At 41.9% G+C, this 20,748-nt stretch overlaps 1 protein-coding gene across 1 annotated transcript in view; it reads right to left on the reverse strand.

The window, feature by feature from the left end:
• The window catches only part of WDR35 (WD repeat domain 35), a 108,916-nt gene that overhangs the window by 49,135 nt on the left and 39,033 nt on the right, over nucleotides 1-20,748 (reverse strand). The window contains exons 14-15 of the mRNA XM_089657343.1: nucleotides 13,918-14,062; nucleotides 13,761-13,830 (exon numbers count right to left, since the gene is read on the reverse strand). Coding sequence (XP_089513469.1) covers nucleotides 13,761-13,830; nucleotides 13,918-14,062 — 215 coding nt within the window. The remainder of the gene's footprint in view (nucleotides 1-13,760; nucleotides 13,831-13,917; nucleotides 14,063-20,748) is intronic.

Consider the following 20,748-nt stretch of genomic DNA (forward strand, 5'->3'; position numbering starts at 1 on the left):
CCATCATGGGCAAGACCAAAGAGCCGAAGAACATCAGGGTCAGGATTGTAGACCTGCACAAGGCTGGAATGGGCTACAAGACCATCAGCAAGAAGCTTGGTGAGAAGGAGACAACTGTTGGAGCAATTATTCGCAAATGGAGGAAATACAAAATAACCATCAATCGCTCTGAATCTGGAGCTCCATGCAAGATTTTACGGGGTAAGGATGATCATGGGAAAAGTGAGGGACTAGCCCAGAAATACATGGGAGGAGCTTGTGAATGAACTCAACGCAGTTGGGACCACAGTCACCAAACAATCCATTGGTAACACAATAAGCTGCCAAGGATTGAAATCCTGCACATGTACAGGCCCCTATAAATGTTTCAGAGAAGGATTGGGAGAAAATGCCGTGGTTAGATGAGACCAAAATTGAGTTCATTGGGATTAACTCGACTCGCCGTGTTCGAAAGAAGAAAAATGCTGACAATGACCCTAAGAACACCATCCCTACAGTCAAGCACGTAGGTGGAAACATTATGCTTTGGGGCTGTTTCTCTGCTAAAGGTACAGGCCAACTTTGCCACATTGAGGGGCAAGTGGATGGGGCCATGTTTTGTAAAATCTTGGATGAGAACCTTCTTCCCTCAGCCAAAACATTGAAGATGGGTCGTGGATGGGTCTTCAAGCATGACAATGGCCCAAAACATACTGCCATTGTATCAAAGGAGTTGCTCAAGAAGAAGCACATTAAGGTCATGGAGTGGCCTAGCCAGTCTCCAGACCTTAATCCTATAGAAAATTTATGAAGGGAGCCGAAACGTCGACTTGTCAAGAGACAGCCAAGAAACGTTAAGGATTTAGAGATCTGTAAAGAAGACCAATATCCCTCCTGAGATGTGTGCAAGCCTGGTAACCAACTACAAGAAACGTCTTACCTCTGTCCTTGCCAACAAGGGTTTCTCCATCAAAAACCAAGTCATGTTTTGCTTGGGGATCAAATACTTATTTTACTCACTGAACTACAACTCAATTTATAACATTTGCATCATGTGGTTTTTTTGGATTTTTGGTTGGTTTAAAATACATCTATGATAAAATTATAGGCCCTTCATTTCTTTGTAAGTGAGCAAACTTACAAAACCTGCAAGGGATAAAATAATTATTTTTCCCATTGTACGGTTTGAGGTGCCTAGAAGTTCGCTAGTGCTTCTGTTTTATTCTACTTGTAACCTGTTGTTGTGTGCTGATTGAACACATTATTTTAAAATTTTTAATTATGTAGAGATGACACTTTTTCTACAACGCGGTACAGAGAATGCCAAACCATTCATGGCCCTCATGGAAGCTAACAATCTAATCAGTTTACTACAGCATCCACTGTGGTAGAAAGATTTTAGGATGCACAATAGTTTTCCACCAATATGTTTTTCTGACTGTGTGAGGAAAGCAGGAACTACATTTGCCAGGGTGAGGGAGAGGAATAGGATGCCACTATGCAGTACTGGAGACTTTGTCACTAAGCTGATTCCTCCATGCCCATGTCCAATTGAAATAATGCCATTGTGTGCATTTGTGGAGACACTGGATTCTGCGGCCTATCTTTAATATCTCCTGTAAGTAACTGGTAAGATTGTGGTGATTCAAAGGGGTTGATTTACTAAAACCGGAGAGTGCAAAATCTGGTACAACTGTGCATGGTAGCTAATCAGCTTCTAACTTCAACTTGTTCAATTAAACTTTGACAATAAAGCCTGGACGCTGATTGGTTTCTATGCAGGGTTGCACCTGATTTTGCACTCTCCAGTTTTAGCAAATTAACTACAAAGGGTCATAATGTCTCCAGCAAGCCTGTATTATTATTATTATTATTATTATAATACTTAATATTACATGTGTATTATTTACACATTGTTTATTATTTGCACTGTATTGTAGTATTAGTTTTACATTATTATTACTGTTATTATACTTTGTTATCGACTATTTTGCAGTCATTTTGCAACAGAGTGAAACCTTTTTCATGTTCAAAAAAAACAACTTTATTGAAATAAAAATAGAAGGAAATACAAAAATCATTACATAACAGAGTAGGTTTGTTAATAGCTGAGCCCAGAAGATCTTTTACTTTAGCAAAATAACATTGTACCATTATATCATTCATAAACCTTTGTATAAATGGCACATAATTGTGAAGTGGAAGAAATACGATAAATGGTTTTCAAACTTTTTTACAAATAAATATCTGAAAAGTGTGCAGTGCATTTGTATTCAGCTCCCTTTACTCTAGATCAATATTTTGTATAGAAGGGTGGTATTCACCTCTCGTATCCACACTTCAAACATAGGTGGGGCTGCCTGCATCCAGTTTCATGTAATCCAACAGAGTTAAAATAAGGATCTTTTCATGTTCTTACTGAAAACTGGAAATATTTTCCCAGAACTACCAATCATGGATTTCTGATTTGATTTATTTATGGGCTATCCTTACATCCTTATCCTTATTATTGTAATGACTACAGTACCGTACATCTTATACATACTTTATAGAAATATGTTTTTCTTAAAAGTGTCCAGTTATTGAATTACAACACTTTCTTGAATGATACTGATATATATTTTTTATTGTTTCATGGCCTGCTGGGAATACCCTAGATCAGTGGTTCTCAACCTGGGGGTCGCGACCCCTTTGGGGGTCGAACGACCATTTCCCAGGGGTCGCCTAAGACCATCGGAAAACATATTTCCGATGGTCTTAGGAACCGAGACACCGCTGCTCTGTCTCGCGATCTGTGGGCGGGATGATATGCTGCCCCTGTAACCTGGCCACACCTCCGGGATCACTCAACAGCTCCGCCTCCTCGCCGCTGATTGGCCACCGGAACTGTAGCTCAGGAGAGGCACACAGGCGGCCAATCACCGGCGAGGAGGTGGAGCTTGGAGAGGAGGAGCCGAGCGGCAGAGCGCGCAGATCGAAGAAGATCGAGGGAGCTGCAGGACCGAGTGAAGAGGAGAGAGGCCAGAGAAGGAAGACAGCTGACAGGGTAGTGCAAATTTTGCTTCTGCAGGCTGTAGATGGGAGAGGGAGAGAGCGAGCCCAGGCTGGAGCAGGGGTCAGCAAGGTAAGTATCATTGGTGTCAGTGGGAGGAATAGTGCCCCATCATTTGTGTCACTAATACCAACGATGGGGCACTATTCCTCCCCCCACTGACACCAACGATGGGGCACTATTCCTCCCCCCACTGACACCAATGATAGGCACTATTCCTCCCCCCACTGACACCAACGATGGGGCACTATTCCTCCCACTGACACCAACGATGGGGCACTATTCCTCCCACTGACACCAACGATGGGGCACTATTCCTCCCCCCACTGACACCAACGATGGGGCACTATTCCTCCCCCCACTGACACCAACGATGGGGCACTATTCCTCCCCCCACTGACACCAACGATGGGGCACTATTCCTCCCCCCACTGACACCAACGATGGGGCACTATTCCTCCCCCCACTGACACCAACGATGGGGCACTATTCCTCCCCCCACTGACACCAACGATGGGGCACTATTCCTCCCCCCACTGACACCAATGATAGGCACTATTCCTCCCCCCACTGATACCAACGATGCGGCACTATTCCTCCCACTGACACCAACGATGGGGCACTATTCCTCCCACTGGCACCAATGATAGGCACTATTCCTCCCCCTACTGACACCAATGATAGGCACTATTCCTCCTCCCACTGACACCAACGATGGGGCACTATTCCTCCCCCCACTGACACCAATGATAGGCACTATTCCTCCCCCCACTGACACCAACGATGGGGCACTATTCCTCCCCCCACTGACACCAATGATAGGCACTATTCCTCCCACTGATACCAATGATGAGGCACTATTCCTCCCACTGATACCAATGATGGGGCACTATTCCTCCCACTGACACCAATGATGGGGCACTATTCCTCCCACTGATACCAATGATGGGGCACTATTCCTCCCACTGACACCAATGATGGGGCACTATTCCTCCCATTGACCCCAATGATGGGGCACTATTCCTCCCACTGACACCAATGATGGGGCACTATTCCTCCCACTGACACCAATGATGGGGCACTATTCCTCCCACTGACACCAATGATGGGGCACTATTCCTCCCACTGACACCAATGATGGGGCACTATTCCTCCCACTGACACCAATGATGGGGCACTATTCCTCCCATTGACACCAATGATGGGGCACTATTCCTCCCACTGACACCAATGATGGGGCACTATTCCTCCCACTGACACCAATGATGGGACACTATTCCTCCCACTGACACCAATGATGGGACACTATTCCTCCCACTGATACCAATGATGGGGCACTATTCCTCCCACTGACACCAATGATGGGACACTATTCCTCCCACTGACACCAATGATGGGACACTATTCCTCCCACTGATACCAATGATGGGGCACTATTCCTCCCACTGACACCAATGATGGGACACTATTCCTCCCACTGACACCAATGATGGGACACTATTCCCCCCACTGACACCAATGATGGGGCGCTAGTCCTCCCACTGATACCAATGATGGGGCACTATTCCTCCCACTGATACCAATGATGGGGCACTATTCCTCCCACTGACACCAATGGCGGGACACTATTCCTCCCACTGATACCAACGATGGGACACTATTCCTCCCACTGACATCAGTGATGGGGCACTATTCCTCCCACTGATACCAACGATGGGACACTATTCCTCCCACTGATACCAACGATGGGACACTATTCCTCCCACTGATACCAATGATAGGGCGCTAGTCCTCCCACTGATACCAATGACGTGGCACTATTCCTCCTACTGCAAAATTACAGTTCTGAAGTAGCAACGAAAATAATTTTATGGTTGGGGGTCACCACAACATGAGGAACTGTATTAAGGGGTCGCGGCGTTAGAAAGGTTGAGAACCACTGCCCTAGATCATCAGCTTGCAGAGATGTGTTAGCCTGCATAGATACTGAGAGGTTGACTGCAAAGTGCTTTAGGGCCTCTGTTCTTAGATTTTTGTTCACATTAGAACTGCTTTTTTACCCATACAAGTCAACAGGAATGCAACAGAAGCTTAGTAATAGGTCAAATGTCCAAATAAACTAAGAACGATCTAAGAAGCATCTCAAACGTATCTGCACTTAAAGTATGCTGAATTTTTCCATTTACATAAACTATAAAAGTCAAAACAAGTTTTTGTTTCTAATTTTGGATAGAGCAGGGAAGGGTTTAAACTGCTGGCATTTTTTTTCTTCACTACCTGTCTGCTGTTCTGTAGACTCAACAGGAAGTGAGGAAAATCAGCTCTTAGACAGCTGTCATAGGAAAAAACACCCACCTTCCCCATTGGAAGATTTTCCCTCTATTTCTGTTTTGACATCAATTTACAATTTTAGGTTTACCCTCATTTTTATTCCTGGTGGCAGAGGAAAAAAAGGCAGTGTGCTTTAACCACTGTCTATACAGATCTTAAAAAAGGGTTTCATAGATCAGGGCAGTTATTCAAACATGACATTGCTGCTTCCATCAAAGCCTGCACACTCATGTGCTTTCCCTCAGCTGTAGCTTTCCTTTATGCAAAGACTCTGCTAAGCATCATTTGCTTTAATAAGTTCCACGTAACATAACCATAGTGTAAATGTATAAGTCCTACAAAGTATTCCACAAAATAATACTTTGTCTTAAATAACTAAGTTTTCTTGTGCACTCCATGACAGCTTAATTTTAGGACAAAGCAGAAGTTAAATGCTGCATGTGCAGATGCAAGCTAAGGCTGGCCATACATTATACAATTTTCAATGAGAAATTAGCTTTAGATTTACCAAAAACCATATAATATGAGGTCAAAGCTAAACAACACTTTCAATTGTATCCAATTAGGTAGGCCCTTGCACTACATAGTTGAAAGTAAATTTAAAGGAAATTGAACAGAAAATGTTAAGAAAATTGTATAGTGTATGGCTAACTAAAGCAGGTCATACATGGGTCAAATTCTCAACGATTTTTCAATCGAAAATTGAAAATATTGTTCTGTAATCCGAAGGTGCCATCAATGATTTCGAAAATCTGTAGTTTTTCACAAATTTTCCAGCATGCCGATAAACGAAATGGGGAGGAACCACGAAAATCGGCTGGTGCCATTGCCCCACTAACAGAGCGAAAATCGGCAGATTATTCTTAGGTCCAATTTTCAAAAGAATAATCATTCGAAAATCGACCCATGTATGGCAGGCCTAAAACTGGAGCACCCAGAATCTGGTGCAGCTGTGTATGGTAGCTAATCAGCTTCTAACTTCTGCTTGTTCAATTAACTGGTTGCCACCCAGCCACAGTGTTTTTACTGCGGCAGGCCGGCACCTCTGCGCACAGCGCCGGTTTTTAACGTTGCTCTGCAAAACAGGTAGGGGGCGCGCGCGAGGCGCATGCCCACCCTACCCATCCCGCCGATCGTGGCAGCGGGTGTCCATCACCGGTCATTATCCGCTGGGTCCTGGCAATTACCAGTAATCACTGACAGAGAGCACGGCTGCTCTCTCGTCTGCTCTCTTGTCAGTTCAGAGCACGCTGAACCTGAGAGAAGAGTTTATCTCTCAGGATCAGTGTGTTCCTGTGAAATACACCACCCCCCCCCCGCCCCCTAGTAAAACACTCCCCTCACAGTTAACCCTTTCATTACCTAAAAAATGTTAACCCCTTCCTCCCCAGTGCCATTAGTACAGTGTCAGTGTTTTTTTTTTTTTTTTGCACGGATCACTGTATTGGTGTCACTGGGGATGTCAGTGACCCCAAGTCAGTTCCCCCCCCCGTGTCAAAATGTCCGCCGCAGTCCCGCCATAAGTCGCTGATCACTGTCATAAATCGCTGATCACCGCCATAAGTCGCTGATCGCCATTATTAGTATAATAACAAAAAGAATCCCAGTATCTTTCCTGCCATTTGTAGATGCTATAACTTTCACGTAAACCAATTAATTTACACGTATTGGGATTTTTTTTTAGCAAAGACATGTCGCAGAATACATTTTGTCAGAAATTTATGACTAAATTTGATTTTTACATTTTTTTTTACTGGACATGTTTTATAGCACAAACTCCAAAATATTGTTTTTTTCTCAAAATTGTCAGCCTTTTTTTTATAGCGCAAAAAATAAAAAAAAACGCACAGGCGATCAAATACCACCGAAAGAAAGCTCAATATGTGGGGAAAAAAGGATGTAAATTTAATTTGGGTGCAGTGTTGCATGACCGCGCAATTGTCAGTTAAAGTAACGCAGCGACGTAACACAAACCGCTTCTGTAACCGCTTCCTGACCGCCCTATAGCAGAAATACTGCTACAGGGCGGCATGGGTGTGCAAAATCACACATATATATATATATATATATATATATATATATATATATATACATATATATATATACACACACACATACACACGTGATTCGCGCTCCCGTGGTTTTCATGCCCCTCCCAGATAGCGTCAGATTGCCCATCAGTACACCAGTCATCACATTTAACCCCTTGATTTCCAGGAGCATGCTCATGCACAATAAGCCTCCATTGCTAGTATAGTGTCTGAACGGATCAATATCTTTGATCAGATCAGCACTATACCAGCGTTCACATTAGTATAGCGTCCCCAAAAACGCAGCGTTAGCGGGATCAGTCCCGGCACCTGCCAGCACCTCCGTTTAGCCCCTACGCTTACCCCCCCCCCCTTATCCCCCGCAGTGTTCACAGAATCAGGCCTGATCTCTGTTAGCACTTGGCGGTAAATTTTGATGACTCTCATATGCAGCAGAGTGCCAGTACTAGTGCCGCTCCACCATTTGGTGAACCGGCGAGTACCAGCAGTCTAGTTCATCCTGGTCTTTCACATACCTCCTTGATTTTTGGAGCTGTTTTTCACGGAATATCTGTATGCGTTGATTGAGGATCAAAGCAATTTACCATATTTTCCGGCGTATAAGACGACTGGGCTTATAAGACGACACCCTACTTTTCCTGTTAAAATATAGGGTTTGAGCTATACTCGCCGTATAAGTCTACCCCTCTTCCAATGCACACCAAATAAAAAAACATCAGATTTGATTTCAATATGGTATGCTATTTCAGTATGGTATTCCAATGATGGGACACTATTCCTCCCACTGACACCAATGATGGGGCAGTATTCCTCCCACTGACACCAATGATGGGGCACTATTCCTCCCACTGACACCAATGATGGGACACTATTCCTCCCACTGACACCAATGATGAGGCACTACTCCTCCCACTGACACCAATGATGGGGCACTATTCCTCCCACTGATACGAATGATGGGACACTATTCCTCCCACTGACACCAATGATGGTGCCCCATCATTAGTGTAAGTGTGTGAGGAATAGTGTCCCATCATTAGTGTCAGTGGGAGGAATAGTGCCCTATCATTAGTCAGTGGGAGGAATAGTGCCCCATCATTGGTGTCAGTGGGAAGAATTGTGCCCCATCATTGGTGTCAGTGGGAGGAATAGTGTCCCATCATTGGTGTCAGTGGGAGGAATAGTGTCCCATCATTAGTGTCAGTGGGAGGAATAGTGCTCCATCATTGGTGTCAGTGGGAGGAATAGCACCCCATCATTGGTGTCAGTGGGAGGAATAGTGCCCCATCATTGGTATCAGTGGGGAGAATAGTGCCCCATCATTGGTGTCAGTGGGAGGAATAGTGTCCCATCATTAGTGTCAGTGGGAGGAATAGTGCCCCATCATTGGTGTCAGTGGGAGAAATAGTGTCCCATCATTAGTGTCAGTGGGAGGAATAGTGCCCCATCATTGGTGTCAGTGGGAGGAATAGTGTCCCATCATTAGTGTCAGTCGGAGGAATTGCGCCCCATCATTGGTGTCAGTGGGAGGAATAGCGCCCCATCATTGGTGTCAGTGGGAGGAATAGCACCCCATCATTGGTATCAGTGGCAGGAATTGCGCCCCATCATTGGTGTCAGTGGGAGGAATAGCACCCCATCATTGGTATCAGTGGTAGGAATTGCGCCCCATCATTGGTGTCAGTGGGAGGAATAGTGCCCCATCATTGGTGTCAGTGGGGGGAATAGTGCCCCATCATTGGTATCAGTGGGGAGAATAGTGCCCCATCATTGGTATCAGTAGGAGGAATAGTGCCCCATCATTGGTGTCAGTGGGGTGAATAGTGCCCCATCATTGGTGTCAGTGGGGAGGAGGAATAGTGCCCCATCGTTGGTGTCAGTGGGGAGGAGGAACAGTGCCTCATCGTTGGTGTCAGTGGGGAGGAGGAATAGTGCCCCATCGTTGGTGTCAGTGGGGAGGAGGAACAGTGCCTCATCGTTGGTGTCAGTGGGGAGGAGGAATAGTGCCCCATCGTTGACATCGTGGTGTCAGTGGGGGAGAGGAGCGGCTGCTCCTTCTTTTAGTTCGGCCGCTCGATTTTCGCGGGGCCGCTCGGCTCCGCCTCCTCGCCGGTGATTGGTCGCCTATTTCCCTTCCAGTGCTGGCGCCCAATCACCGGTGAGGAGGCGGAGCCGAGCGACCATCGAGCGGCCAAACTGAAAGAAGGAGCAGCCGCGCTTCCTGGACCGGATCGTCGTGGGACCGGGACCGGAGCCAGGTAAGGTACAGCAGCCCCTCTGCTCACCCATGTACTTAGTGTCCGTTGGAGGAGGAGGGGGGGCAGCGCCGCCCCTCGAAAAAGTGCCGCCCTGATACCGGCTCGCGGTATACCGGCGTATAAGACAACCCCCGACTTTTCAGAAGATTTTCATGGGTTGAAAAGTCGTCTTATACGCCGGAAAATACGGTATATGCACAACAATTTATCGCCGCCAACCCAAATTCAAACCTTGCCAGACCATTCGCATGGAAACTCATTGCGGTTTTCGAATTTACATTTTTTTTGGGCCTAACCCTCAACATGGGCATTACTAAAAGAAATGAATTGCGGTTGTATTGGTCTGCAGACCCGATTCATCATATTCCCGTGTGCTCTGCTGCCATGGCCAGGCATAGATATGAGAGTATAATGTGTTTTATGCATTTCAATGACAATACACTCAGTCATCCTCGGGGTGACCATGAATTTGACCGGCTCCACAAAATTCAGCCTTTTGCAAATCACCTTAACCAAAAATTTGCAGATGTCTATACTCCCCAGCAAAACATCTGCGTTGATGAATCCCTCATTAGTTTTTCTGGCCGCCTTGCATTCAAACAATTTCTCCCCTGCAAGCGTGCCAGATATGGGATCAAGATGTAGAAGACCTGTGAGAGGACAACAGGCTATACTTATAAGCTTCGGATTTACGAGGGAAAAGATAGTCACGTGGAGCCCCCTGGATGCCCAGACTACATGGGGAGCAGTGGCAAGATAGTTTGGGACTTGGTGTCATCCTTTTTCCATATGGGGTACCACTTATACGTGGACAATTTTTATTCAAGCGCGCCACTATTTAGACATTTGTTCAATCTTGGAACTGGCGCTTGTGACAAAGTGTGACCTAATGTGTGCCCACCATTAGAAGTGGGTGGATGCAGGGCGGTATATTCTAATGGTGGGCATACCACAAACTACATTTGAATGGTTATACCAGGATGATGCCTACAGCTGCAGGGATCATCCTGGTATCGTTTTATTTCAGCCGGCGATCGGCTTTCATATAAAAGCAATCCTAGTGGCTAATTAGCTGCAGGATTGCTTTTACAAGCAGCGGGAGAGGATGCCCCCCCTCCCCCGCTGCCTTCCATGGCCTTCTCGGGCAGTCTCGTGCCATCGGGGGAACCTGAGAATGCAGTCGGTGTTTCAGCCAGCTGACCATAGAGCTGATTGGAGACCAGAGTGGTGCCAATCATCTCTATAGTCTAAGAATTCGGAAGCTACAAGCATTTCATCACTTCAATTTCGCAGGATATAAACAGCGCCATTTGTAAATTGGGAAAGCATCTGATCACACCGATTTTGGTTTGATTAGATAATGTAAGGGCAGAGGAGATATCCAGAGTCTGATAGACCCCAGATTTCTCAAAAAAGAATATATGACAATGCCCATTGAAGTTATAGGGGATATTTGCATTCCCTGTTATAGCTTTAAAAGTGATCAAAAAAAAAAAAAAAAATGAAAGGTACAACGTAAAAATAATTTAAAAAAACGCCCCTCCCATGCGTGAACACCTGTGTGCACAAGCCTTGACCCTGTGCCGGTATGTAAACAGCTGTTGCATCATGCATGTGAGGTATTGCCGTGAACGTCAGATCAAGGGCAGTAATTGTCATGTTTGATATCTATTTACTCGTCATACCATTATCTTTCATATTTTACCAAATAATTGGCCAATATATTGTGTTTTTGTGCATTAAAAGTAAAAAAAAATTGTTGTTTTTTTTTTTTTAAATTTGCTTTTAAAAAATTGCTGCGCGAGTACTATGTGCCATAAAAAATTGTAGTACCCACCATTTTATTCACTAGGGTGTCTGCTTTAAAAAAATATATGTTTGGGGGTTTAAATTAATTTCCTAGCAAAAAAATACTGATTTGGTTCATGTGAACAAAAAGTGTCAGAAAAGGCTTGGTCTTCAGGTGGTTAGAAGAGTGAGTGATGTGTGGCATAAACTTCTAATGCTGGGCATAGAATGCCCCCATCCCCCAAAACAACCCCTTTTTGGAAAGTAGACACCCCAAACTATTTTCTGAGAGGCATGTTGAATCAATAGAAGAATTTATTTTTTTACCACAAGTTTTTGGAAAATGACAAAAACTTTTTTTTTTTTTACACAAAATTGTCACTTAAATGATTTACTGCTCACACATGCCATGGATATATGTAGAATTACTCCCCAAAATACATTCTGCTACTTCTCCCGAGTATGGGGGTACCACATGTGAGAGACGGTTTGGCAGTCTAGTCAAGTACAGGACCCCAAAATCCAATAAACACCTTCAGGCTTTTAAGGGCTTTATTTCCTCATTACACTTCCAGATTACCTATCACAGTTTTGGAGGCCCTAAAAAGCCAGGATAGCACCTAACCCCCCCAAATGACCCCTTTTTGGAAAGTAGACACCCCAAGGAATTTGATAAAAAGCACAGTAAGTATTTTGCAGATCTCATTTGTTGCCACAATTTTTTGGAAAATGAAGAAAAAAAAACACAAAAACATTTTTTCTATTCTTTTTTTATATTTCAAAACCTGCAAAATACTCACCATGCCTCTTTTTAAATTCCTTGGGGAGTTTACTTTCCAGAAAGGGGTCATTTGGGGAGGTTTGGTGTTATCCTGGCATGTCAGGGCATTCGAAACTGTGATAGGTAGTGAGGAAGTGTGATGAGGAAGTTGCGCACCTTCAGGCTTTCAAAGTGGTCATTGGATTTTAGGCTCCTGTATGTGGCTAGGCTCCCAAAAAGTCTCACACACGTGGCATCCTCATACTCGGTAGAAGTAGCAGAATGTATTTTGGGGTGTAATTCCACATATATCCATGGCTTGTGCGAGAAATAAATCATTTAAATGACAACTTTGTGTAAAAAAAAAAAATGTTTTTGTCATTTTCCAGAAACTTGTGGATAAAAATAAATCTTCCATGGACTCAATATGCCTCTCAGCAGATAGCTTAGGGTGTCTACTTTCCGAAAAGGGGTCATTTGAGGGTGTTTGCACTATCCTGGTATTTTAGCACCTCAAGAAATGTGATGGACAGTCAGAAAGTAAAAGCTGTGTAAATTCCATGATCTATACCATAGTTTGTAGACGCTATAACTTTCACACAAAGCAATCTATATACACTTACTGGGATTTTTTTAGCCAAAAACATGTAGCAGAATACATTTTGGCCTAAATTTATGACGAAATTTTAGTTTTTTTGGATATTTTTTATGACAGAAATCAGAAAATATTGTTTTTTCAAAAAAATTTTTTTTCTTTTCTTCAAAACTTTTTCTGGTTATAGCGCCAAAAATAAAAAGTGCACAGGTGATCAAATACCACCAAAAGAAAGCTCTATTTGTGTGAAAAAAGGACATAAATTTCATTTATGTACCGTATTGCATGACCGCGCAATTGTCAATTAAACTAGCGCAGTGCTGTATAGCAAAAAAAATGGCATAAATTGCAGTATCTTTACCATAGTTTGAAGACGCTATAACTTTCACACAAAGCAATCAATATACACTTACTGGGATTTTTTTTTACCAAAAACATGTAGCAGAATACATTTTGGCCTAAATTTATAACTAACTTACTATAAACTTACTATATATTTTTTATAGCTGAAAGTAAAAAATATTGTTTTTCTTCAAAATTTTTGGCCTTTTTTTGTTTATAGCGTGAAAAAAAAAAAGAGCACAGGTGATCAAATACCACCGAAAGAAAGCTCTATTTGTGTGAAAAAAAGGACGTAAATTTCGTTTTGGTGCAGCATTGTATGACCGCGCAATTATCAGTTGAATTAGTGCAATGCCAAGTAGCAAAAAGAGGCCTGGTCAGGAAGGGGGGTAAATCCTCAGGAGGGCAAGTAGTTAAGGTTTGGCATTAAAACCTGGAAGTTCATTGGTTTCTGTTCAGAGCTGCACCAGATTTTGCACTCTCCAGCTTTTTTAGTAAATAACCCCCAATATGTTGTTAAATTCTTTTAAAATGTGCACTTTACAAAAAATTTTTCATAACAACACAAGGAAAAAGCCATGAAAAATTATAATAATCTATTTACCACCAATGCTTTATTAAAGTCCATCAGACTGTCACCCACTCCAGCCGGCCTATCATCAATGTGAAACACCCTGAAATAAAACCGTGATAGGACATTACCATTGATATCAGCTAGAAGCAGCATGATGCTGTGAATGTAACATATTTTAGATGTTTACCGTTCTCTCCCCTCTTTCCTCGTCCGTAACAACTGATTGATTTCCATTGCAGTCAGCTTTTTTGCTACTCTGTACTGCCAGACATAAAAGGCTTCTTTAGATGCAGCTATAACACGAGTTTTGGTCATAGTCACAAACAAGGGCACTGCAGAAAGAAAATAGATTTAGATAAAACAGGAACATTTAATGTGAAAACTGAAGAGGGAGATGTCATTCATCTGAGAACTCTAAGCTGCAGACAAGGAAAGTGGTGCTCATGTTGCTCAAAGGATTCAGCTCATACTTTTACATGCCTGCCTGCTACCAACAGAACAAGTCAACAAGACACAGAATCTGTGAACACTGCAAGCTGTTTCTGTTCCATTCTTCTTCTCCTATAGTCAACATAAAAGTTGTAATGGGGCTCAAGGGCTCACTAACTGGCCATGTATATGGACTATAATTATGATTCATAGAGGAAAAAAAGGAAACGTAATGTGTATCTATAGGCAAGTTTTTGGGGAATGAAACTGTCAGATTTTTTTTTTAGCCTTTTTTTCCCATTATACAGGTGAAACAAAAAATTAGAATATCGTACAAAACTTCATTTATTTCAGTAATGCAACTTAAAAGGTGAAACTAACATATGAGATAGACTCATTACATGCAAAGCAAGATAGTTCAAGCTGTGATTTGTCATAATTGTGATGATTATGGCTTACAGCTCATGAAAACCCCAAATCCACAATCTCAGAAAATTAAAATATTGTGAAAAGGTGCAATATTGTAGGTTCAAAGTGTCCCACTCTAATCAGCTAATTAAGCCATAACACCTGCAAAGGGTTCCTGAGCCATTAAATGGTCTCTCAGTCTGGTTCAGTAGGAATCACAATCATGGGAAAGACTGCTGACCTGACAGTTGTGCAGAAAATCATCGTTGACACCCTCCATAAGGAGGGAAAGCCTCAAAAGGTAATTGCAAAAGACGTTGGATGTTCCCCAAGTGCTATATCAAAGCACATTAATAGAAAGTTATGTGAAAGGGAAAAGTGTGGAAGAAAAAGGTGCACAAGCAGCAGGGATGACCGCAGCCTGGAGAGGATTGTCAGGAAAAGGCCATTCAAAAGTGTTGGGGACTTTCACAAGGAGTTGACTGAGGCTGGAATCAGTGCATCAAGAGCCACCACACACAGACAGATCCTGGACATGGGCTTCAAATGTTGTATTCCTCTTGTCAAGCCACTCCTGAACAACAAACAACGTCAGAAGCGTCTTACCTGGGCTAAAGAAAAACAGACCTGGTCTGTTGGTCAATGGTCTAAAGTCCTCTTTTCTGATGAGAGCAACTTTTGCATCTCATTTGGAAACCAAGGATCCAGAGTATGGAGGAAGAATGGAGAGACACACACTGCAAGATGCTTGAAGTCAAGTGTGAAGTTTCCACAGTCTGTGTTGATTTGGGGAGCCATGTCATCTGCTGGTGTTGGTCCACTGTGCTTCATTAAGTCCAGGATCAACGCAGCCCTCTACCAGGAGATTTTGGAGCACTTCATGCTTCCTTCCGCAGACGAGCTTTATGGGGATGCTGACTTCATTTTCCAGCAGGACTTGGCACCTGCCCACACTGCCAAAAGCACCAAAACCTGGTTCAATGACCGTGGGATTACTGTGCTTGATTGGCCAGCAAACTCGCCTGACCTGAACCCCATAGAGAATCTATGGGGCATTGCCAAGAGAAAAATGAGAGACATGAGTCCGTCAATGCAGAAGAGCTGAAGGCCGCTATTGAAGCATCCTGGCCTTCCATAACACCTCAGCAGTGCCATAGGCTGATGGCTTCCATGCCACGCCGCATTGAGGCAGTAATTGCTGCAAGAGGGGCCCAAACCAAGTACTGAGTACATATGCATGCTTATACTTTTCAGAGGTTCCATATTGTTCTATGTACAATCCTTGTTTTATTGATTGCATGTAATATTCTAATTTTCTGAGATTGTGGATTTGGGGTTTTCATGAGCTCTAAGCCATAATCATAATTATGACAAATCACGGCTTGAACTATCTTGCTTTGAATGTAATGAGTCTATCTCATATATTAGTTTCACCTTTTAAGTTGCATTACTGAAATAAATTAACTTTTGCACGATATTCTAATTTTTCGAGTTTCACCTGTATATTTTATTAAATTTTCTTTTAAGAAAAAATACCTTACAAAACCATCATAAATCTTTTCACATCATACATATAAATCTTTATCCCCATACCCACCCCAACACACCCTTGTCCAATCTCATATTATCCTCTCTTTCCCCTCCTATTAAGCTAGTCATGTATCTCTTTAACCATTTAAATTCTCTGATACTACTATCGGGAGGCCTTTAATTTTTAAGTATTTTTTTGAAGTTCTAAACTCATACCATTTACCCCAAATCTTTCTAAACTTTTCCATTTCATCTTTCTCCATGTAACAAAGTTCCTCCATCCTACTAACATATTCTATTCTGTCTATCCAATCCTTCATTTTTGGTGGATCCTAGACCTTCCAAAACCTAGGAATTAAACACTTTGCCGCACCAATCAGATGATATAATAAACTGTTTTTATATTGTTTTACCGACAACTCTGTTCTATAGAAACGACATACCCATGGATCCTTCTGGATAGATGTCCCCCAAATCTCCTGAATATGATAAATTATCTCCTGCCAATATAACTGAATTTTTGGGCATTCCCACCATATATGAGCCATTGTCCCTATTGCCCCACATCCTCTCCAATATAAAGGTGATACTTCTCTCTGTTTATGTGCCACACTTGGTGTACAATACCATCTAGACAAACATTTATAATTCATCTCAACTATATTCATGTTCGTCACCCTGTGCATTAACTTAAACATTTTCCTCTTCTGGTGATCATTCATATTTATACCCAATTTTCTTTCCCAACCCTCCAAGAACGACGGTGACCCAGCTCCCTCCAATTCAACTAGGATCTTCTAAATCCTAAATGTTACATGTCCACAACTTGTCTTGGAGCTCAGCAGTCTTTCAAATGGGAGCATGTCCCCCATTATCCTCAGAGGCTGAGGAAGTGTTGAGACAAAATGTCCCAATTGATAATATCTCAGTTTATCTAAAACAAAAAACAAATTCCTTTTATTCTTCAATTCTTGAAAAGTGTATAACTGTTCTTTGACTAATATATCTCCCAAATGTGCATTTCTATCTTTAAACAATTTTCCCGAAAAAAAATTTTCCTTCCCCGGAGGAAAAAATTCAGTGTCCACCAATGGTATCAGTAATGAATTATATTTCCAACCCATAACATTGTGTAAACCATCCCAAACTCTTAATACATCCCGTGTCAGTGTACTACTATTTTCATTAAATGACCGAAATTCTTGTGGAATCCATATGATCCTCTCCAACTGTGTTTTACTTAATATGACTTCAATTTTAATCCAACTTTTTTCTTGTGAATTATATGTCCAATCCACCACCCTTGATAATAAAACCGATAAATATTTCCTCATATTTGGCAAATGTACTCCTCCATTCTCTTTCTAATAACATAAGGTTTCATACTTAATTCTTAGTTTCTTATTAGCCCAAATAAACCTCGATATCAACTTTTTGATTATCCTAAAAAAGGATCCTGGTAGTTTTATAGGGAGCATCTGAAACCTATAGAGGATTTTTGGGACTATTACCATCTTAAACAAATTTATCCGCCCAATCCATGAAGCCCACCCTCCTGAGAGTCTTCTCAATTCCTCTTTAATTTCATTTATTAATGGAATATAATTAGGTCCTTTACTGAAGGAGTTAGTTTTATTCCTAAATACTTTAAATCTCTGTCCCTCCATGTAAATGGGAACTGTTCTTGTAAGTTCTTCCTTTCTATCTTCGACACATTTATATTCAAGAGCTCAGATTTTGTAAGATTTATTTTTAAATTAGATAATTCTCCATACTGTTTCAACAGTGTCATTAGATTAGGCAACGCCACTCTAGGGTTCACTATATAAAACAACATGCCGTCTGCATAAGCAGCTATCTTATGTTCTTCTCCTCCTCCTATCTTAATTCCTGTAATATCAATGTTCTTTCTTACTGCCGCCAAAAGAGGTTCCAAGGACAGTATAAACAATAATGGAGATAATGGGCAACCTTGTCTGGTTCCATTATGCATTCCAAAAGTCCCAGACAAGGTCCCGTTAACCTTCACTGCTCCTGAGGGATCATTATAAAAACCCTTTTATCGACTTCAGCATCTTTTCCCCTATTCCCAGGGCCTCCAATGTGTTAACATAAACCCCCAATCTACCCTGTCAAAGGCTTTTTCTGCATCTATTGACAAAATTATTGTCGACTGCCTACCTCTCTTTGCTTTCTGTAGAAGGTGTAACGTCCTCAACCCGTTGTCTCTTCCTTCCCTTCTTGGAACAAAACCTACCTGATCTAAATGTACCCATGAACTCCTTCAACCTCTTAGCCAATACTTTCGTAAACAATTTGGTATCCGTATTTAATAATGAAATGGGTCTATAGCTATTAAATTGTGAGCTATCTTTCCCTTCTTTGAGAATCATTGTTATATGTGCGTACAATGATTCTCCTCTCATTTCCGTTCCTTCTCCCAAAGCATTCATATATCTACAAAGTTTAGGAACCAATAACTCTTTAAACTTTTTATAGTATCCCGCTGTGTAACCATCAGGGCCTGGGCTCTTTCCCCCCACCTTATTCTTTATAGCTGATATAATTTCATCCTGGGAGATAGCTTGTTCTAAAGTTATTACATTTTCTTTTGCAATTTTTGGTAAATCTGCTGCAATTAAAAATTCTTGCCTTCTCTTCCTCCTTTCTTCTGTGATTTTTAAATTTTTGGTATTCACCTCATACAGCTTACTATAGTACTTTTGAAACACATCAGCTATACTAGTAGTAGAGAAGACCAGATCCCCATTTTCATTTTTCATTTTTTCTATATAGTTTCTTGATTTCTTTTCCCTCAATCTCCTTATTAAAAATTTTCTATTACCCCAATGGTATCTTTCCTTTGAGACTCTATTAAAAACTTTCCTTGTTTTCTGTTCAGTTAAGTCCTTCAATTCTTCTCTTTTAAAAATAATCTTCCCATATAAATCGGAATCCTGCTTTAATTTGTGGACCCGTTCTAATTCATGTAAATCCTCTATCGAGCTCTCTTTTTTTTTATCCTGCAGCTATCAAAATTCCTTTTATATAGGCCTTATGAGCCTTCCAAATTAGTTGCCTCTGTTAAATCCTTTGTTTTATTCATAAGAATTTTTTTTGCCTTCTTGACCTGTTCAAAAAAATTCTCTTTACTTCCTAGTCTTAAGACAGAAATGAGTGGACATTTCTAAAAAGTGTTAATCCCCTTCTAGTCAGTTGTCATCAGAACAGGTCCCCCTTGTAAGATTTCACATTGCCTCCTGCTCTAATGAGAAATGTTAAAAGAGCCCTTCACTCTCTTTTTCTTCTTTCTATAAAGTTGCTCCATCCCCCCTCCTGCAAAACAAACACACACACACATATACATACACATATATATATATATATATATATATATATATACACACACACACACGCATACAGTATACACATATACATACACACACACAGTGGGGAAAGTAATTATGAATTATAAATGGAGTTGCAGTTCAATGAGTCAAGTAAGTATTTGATCCCCTACCAACCAACAATAATTCTGGCTCCCACACACTGGCTATGTGCTCATGTGGTACACAGATTAGTCCTGTCAATTTAAGAAGATGCTCCTAATGACAACTCATTATGTGTATAAAAGACATCTGTCCACAGAATCTCTTTCTTGGGCACCACCATGGGCAAGACCAAAGAGCTGTCAAAGGATGTCAGGGACAAGATTGTAGACCTGCACAAGGCTGGAATGGGCTACAAGACCATCAGCAAGAAGTTTGTTGAGAAGGAGACAACTGTTGGAGCAATTATTCGCAAAAAATAGAAAATAACCATCAATTGCCCTTGGTCTGGAGCTCCTTGCAAGATTTTGCCTCATGGGGTAAGGATGATCATGAGAAAAGTGAGGGATCAGCCCAGAACTACATGGGAGGAGCTTGTAAATGATCTCAAGGCAGTTGGGACCACAGTCACCAAACAAACTATTGGTAACACAATACGTCGCCATGAATTGAAACCCTGCAGCACCCGCAAGGGTCCCCTCCTCAAGAAGGCACATGTACAGGCCCATCTGAAGTTTGCCAATGAACATCTAAATGATTCAGAGAAGGATTGGGAGAAAGTGCTGTGGTTAGATGAGACCAAAATTGAACTGTTTGGCATTAACTCAAATTGCTGTGTTTGGAGAAAGAAATATTCTGACTATGACCCTAAGAACACCATCCCTACAATCAAGCACGGTGATGGAAGCATTATGATTTGGGGCTATTTCTCTGCTACAGATACAGGCCAACTCTGCCACATTGAGGGGCCAATGGATGAGGCCATGTATTGTAAAATCTTGGATGAGAACCTTCTTCCCTCAGCCAGAACACTGAAGATTGGTCGCAGATGGGTCTTCTGGCATGACAGTGACCTAAAACATACCGCCAAGGCACTAAAGGAGTGGCTCAAAAAGAAGCAAATTAAGTTTATGGAGTGGTATAGCCAGTCTCCAGACCTTAGTCCTATAGAAAATGTATGGAGGGAGCGGATACTTCGAGTTGCCAAGTGACAGCCAAGAAACCATAGGGATTTAGATAAGATCTGTAAAGAATAGTGGACCAAAATCCCTCCTGAGATGTGTGCAAACCTGGTAACCAACTACAAGAAACGTCTTACCTCT

This window comes from Staurois parvus, unplaced genomic scaffold (assembly GCF_062004578.1).
Source record: "Staurois parvus isolate SC_StPar_1 unplaced genomic scaffold, SC_StPar_1.0 ptg000985l, whole genome shotgun sequence".
Lineage (NCBI taxonomy): Eukaryota > Metazoa > Chordata > Amphibia > Anura > Ranidae > Staurois > Staurois parvus.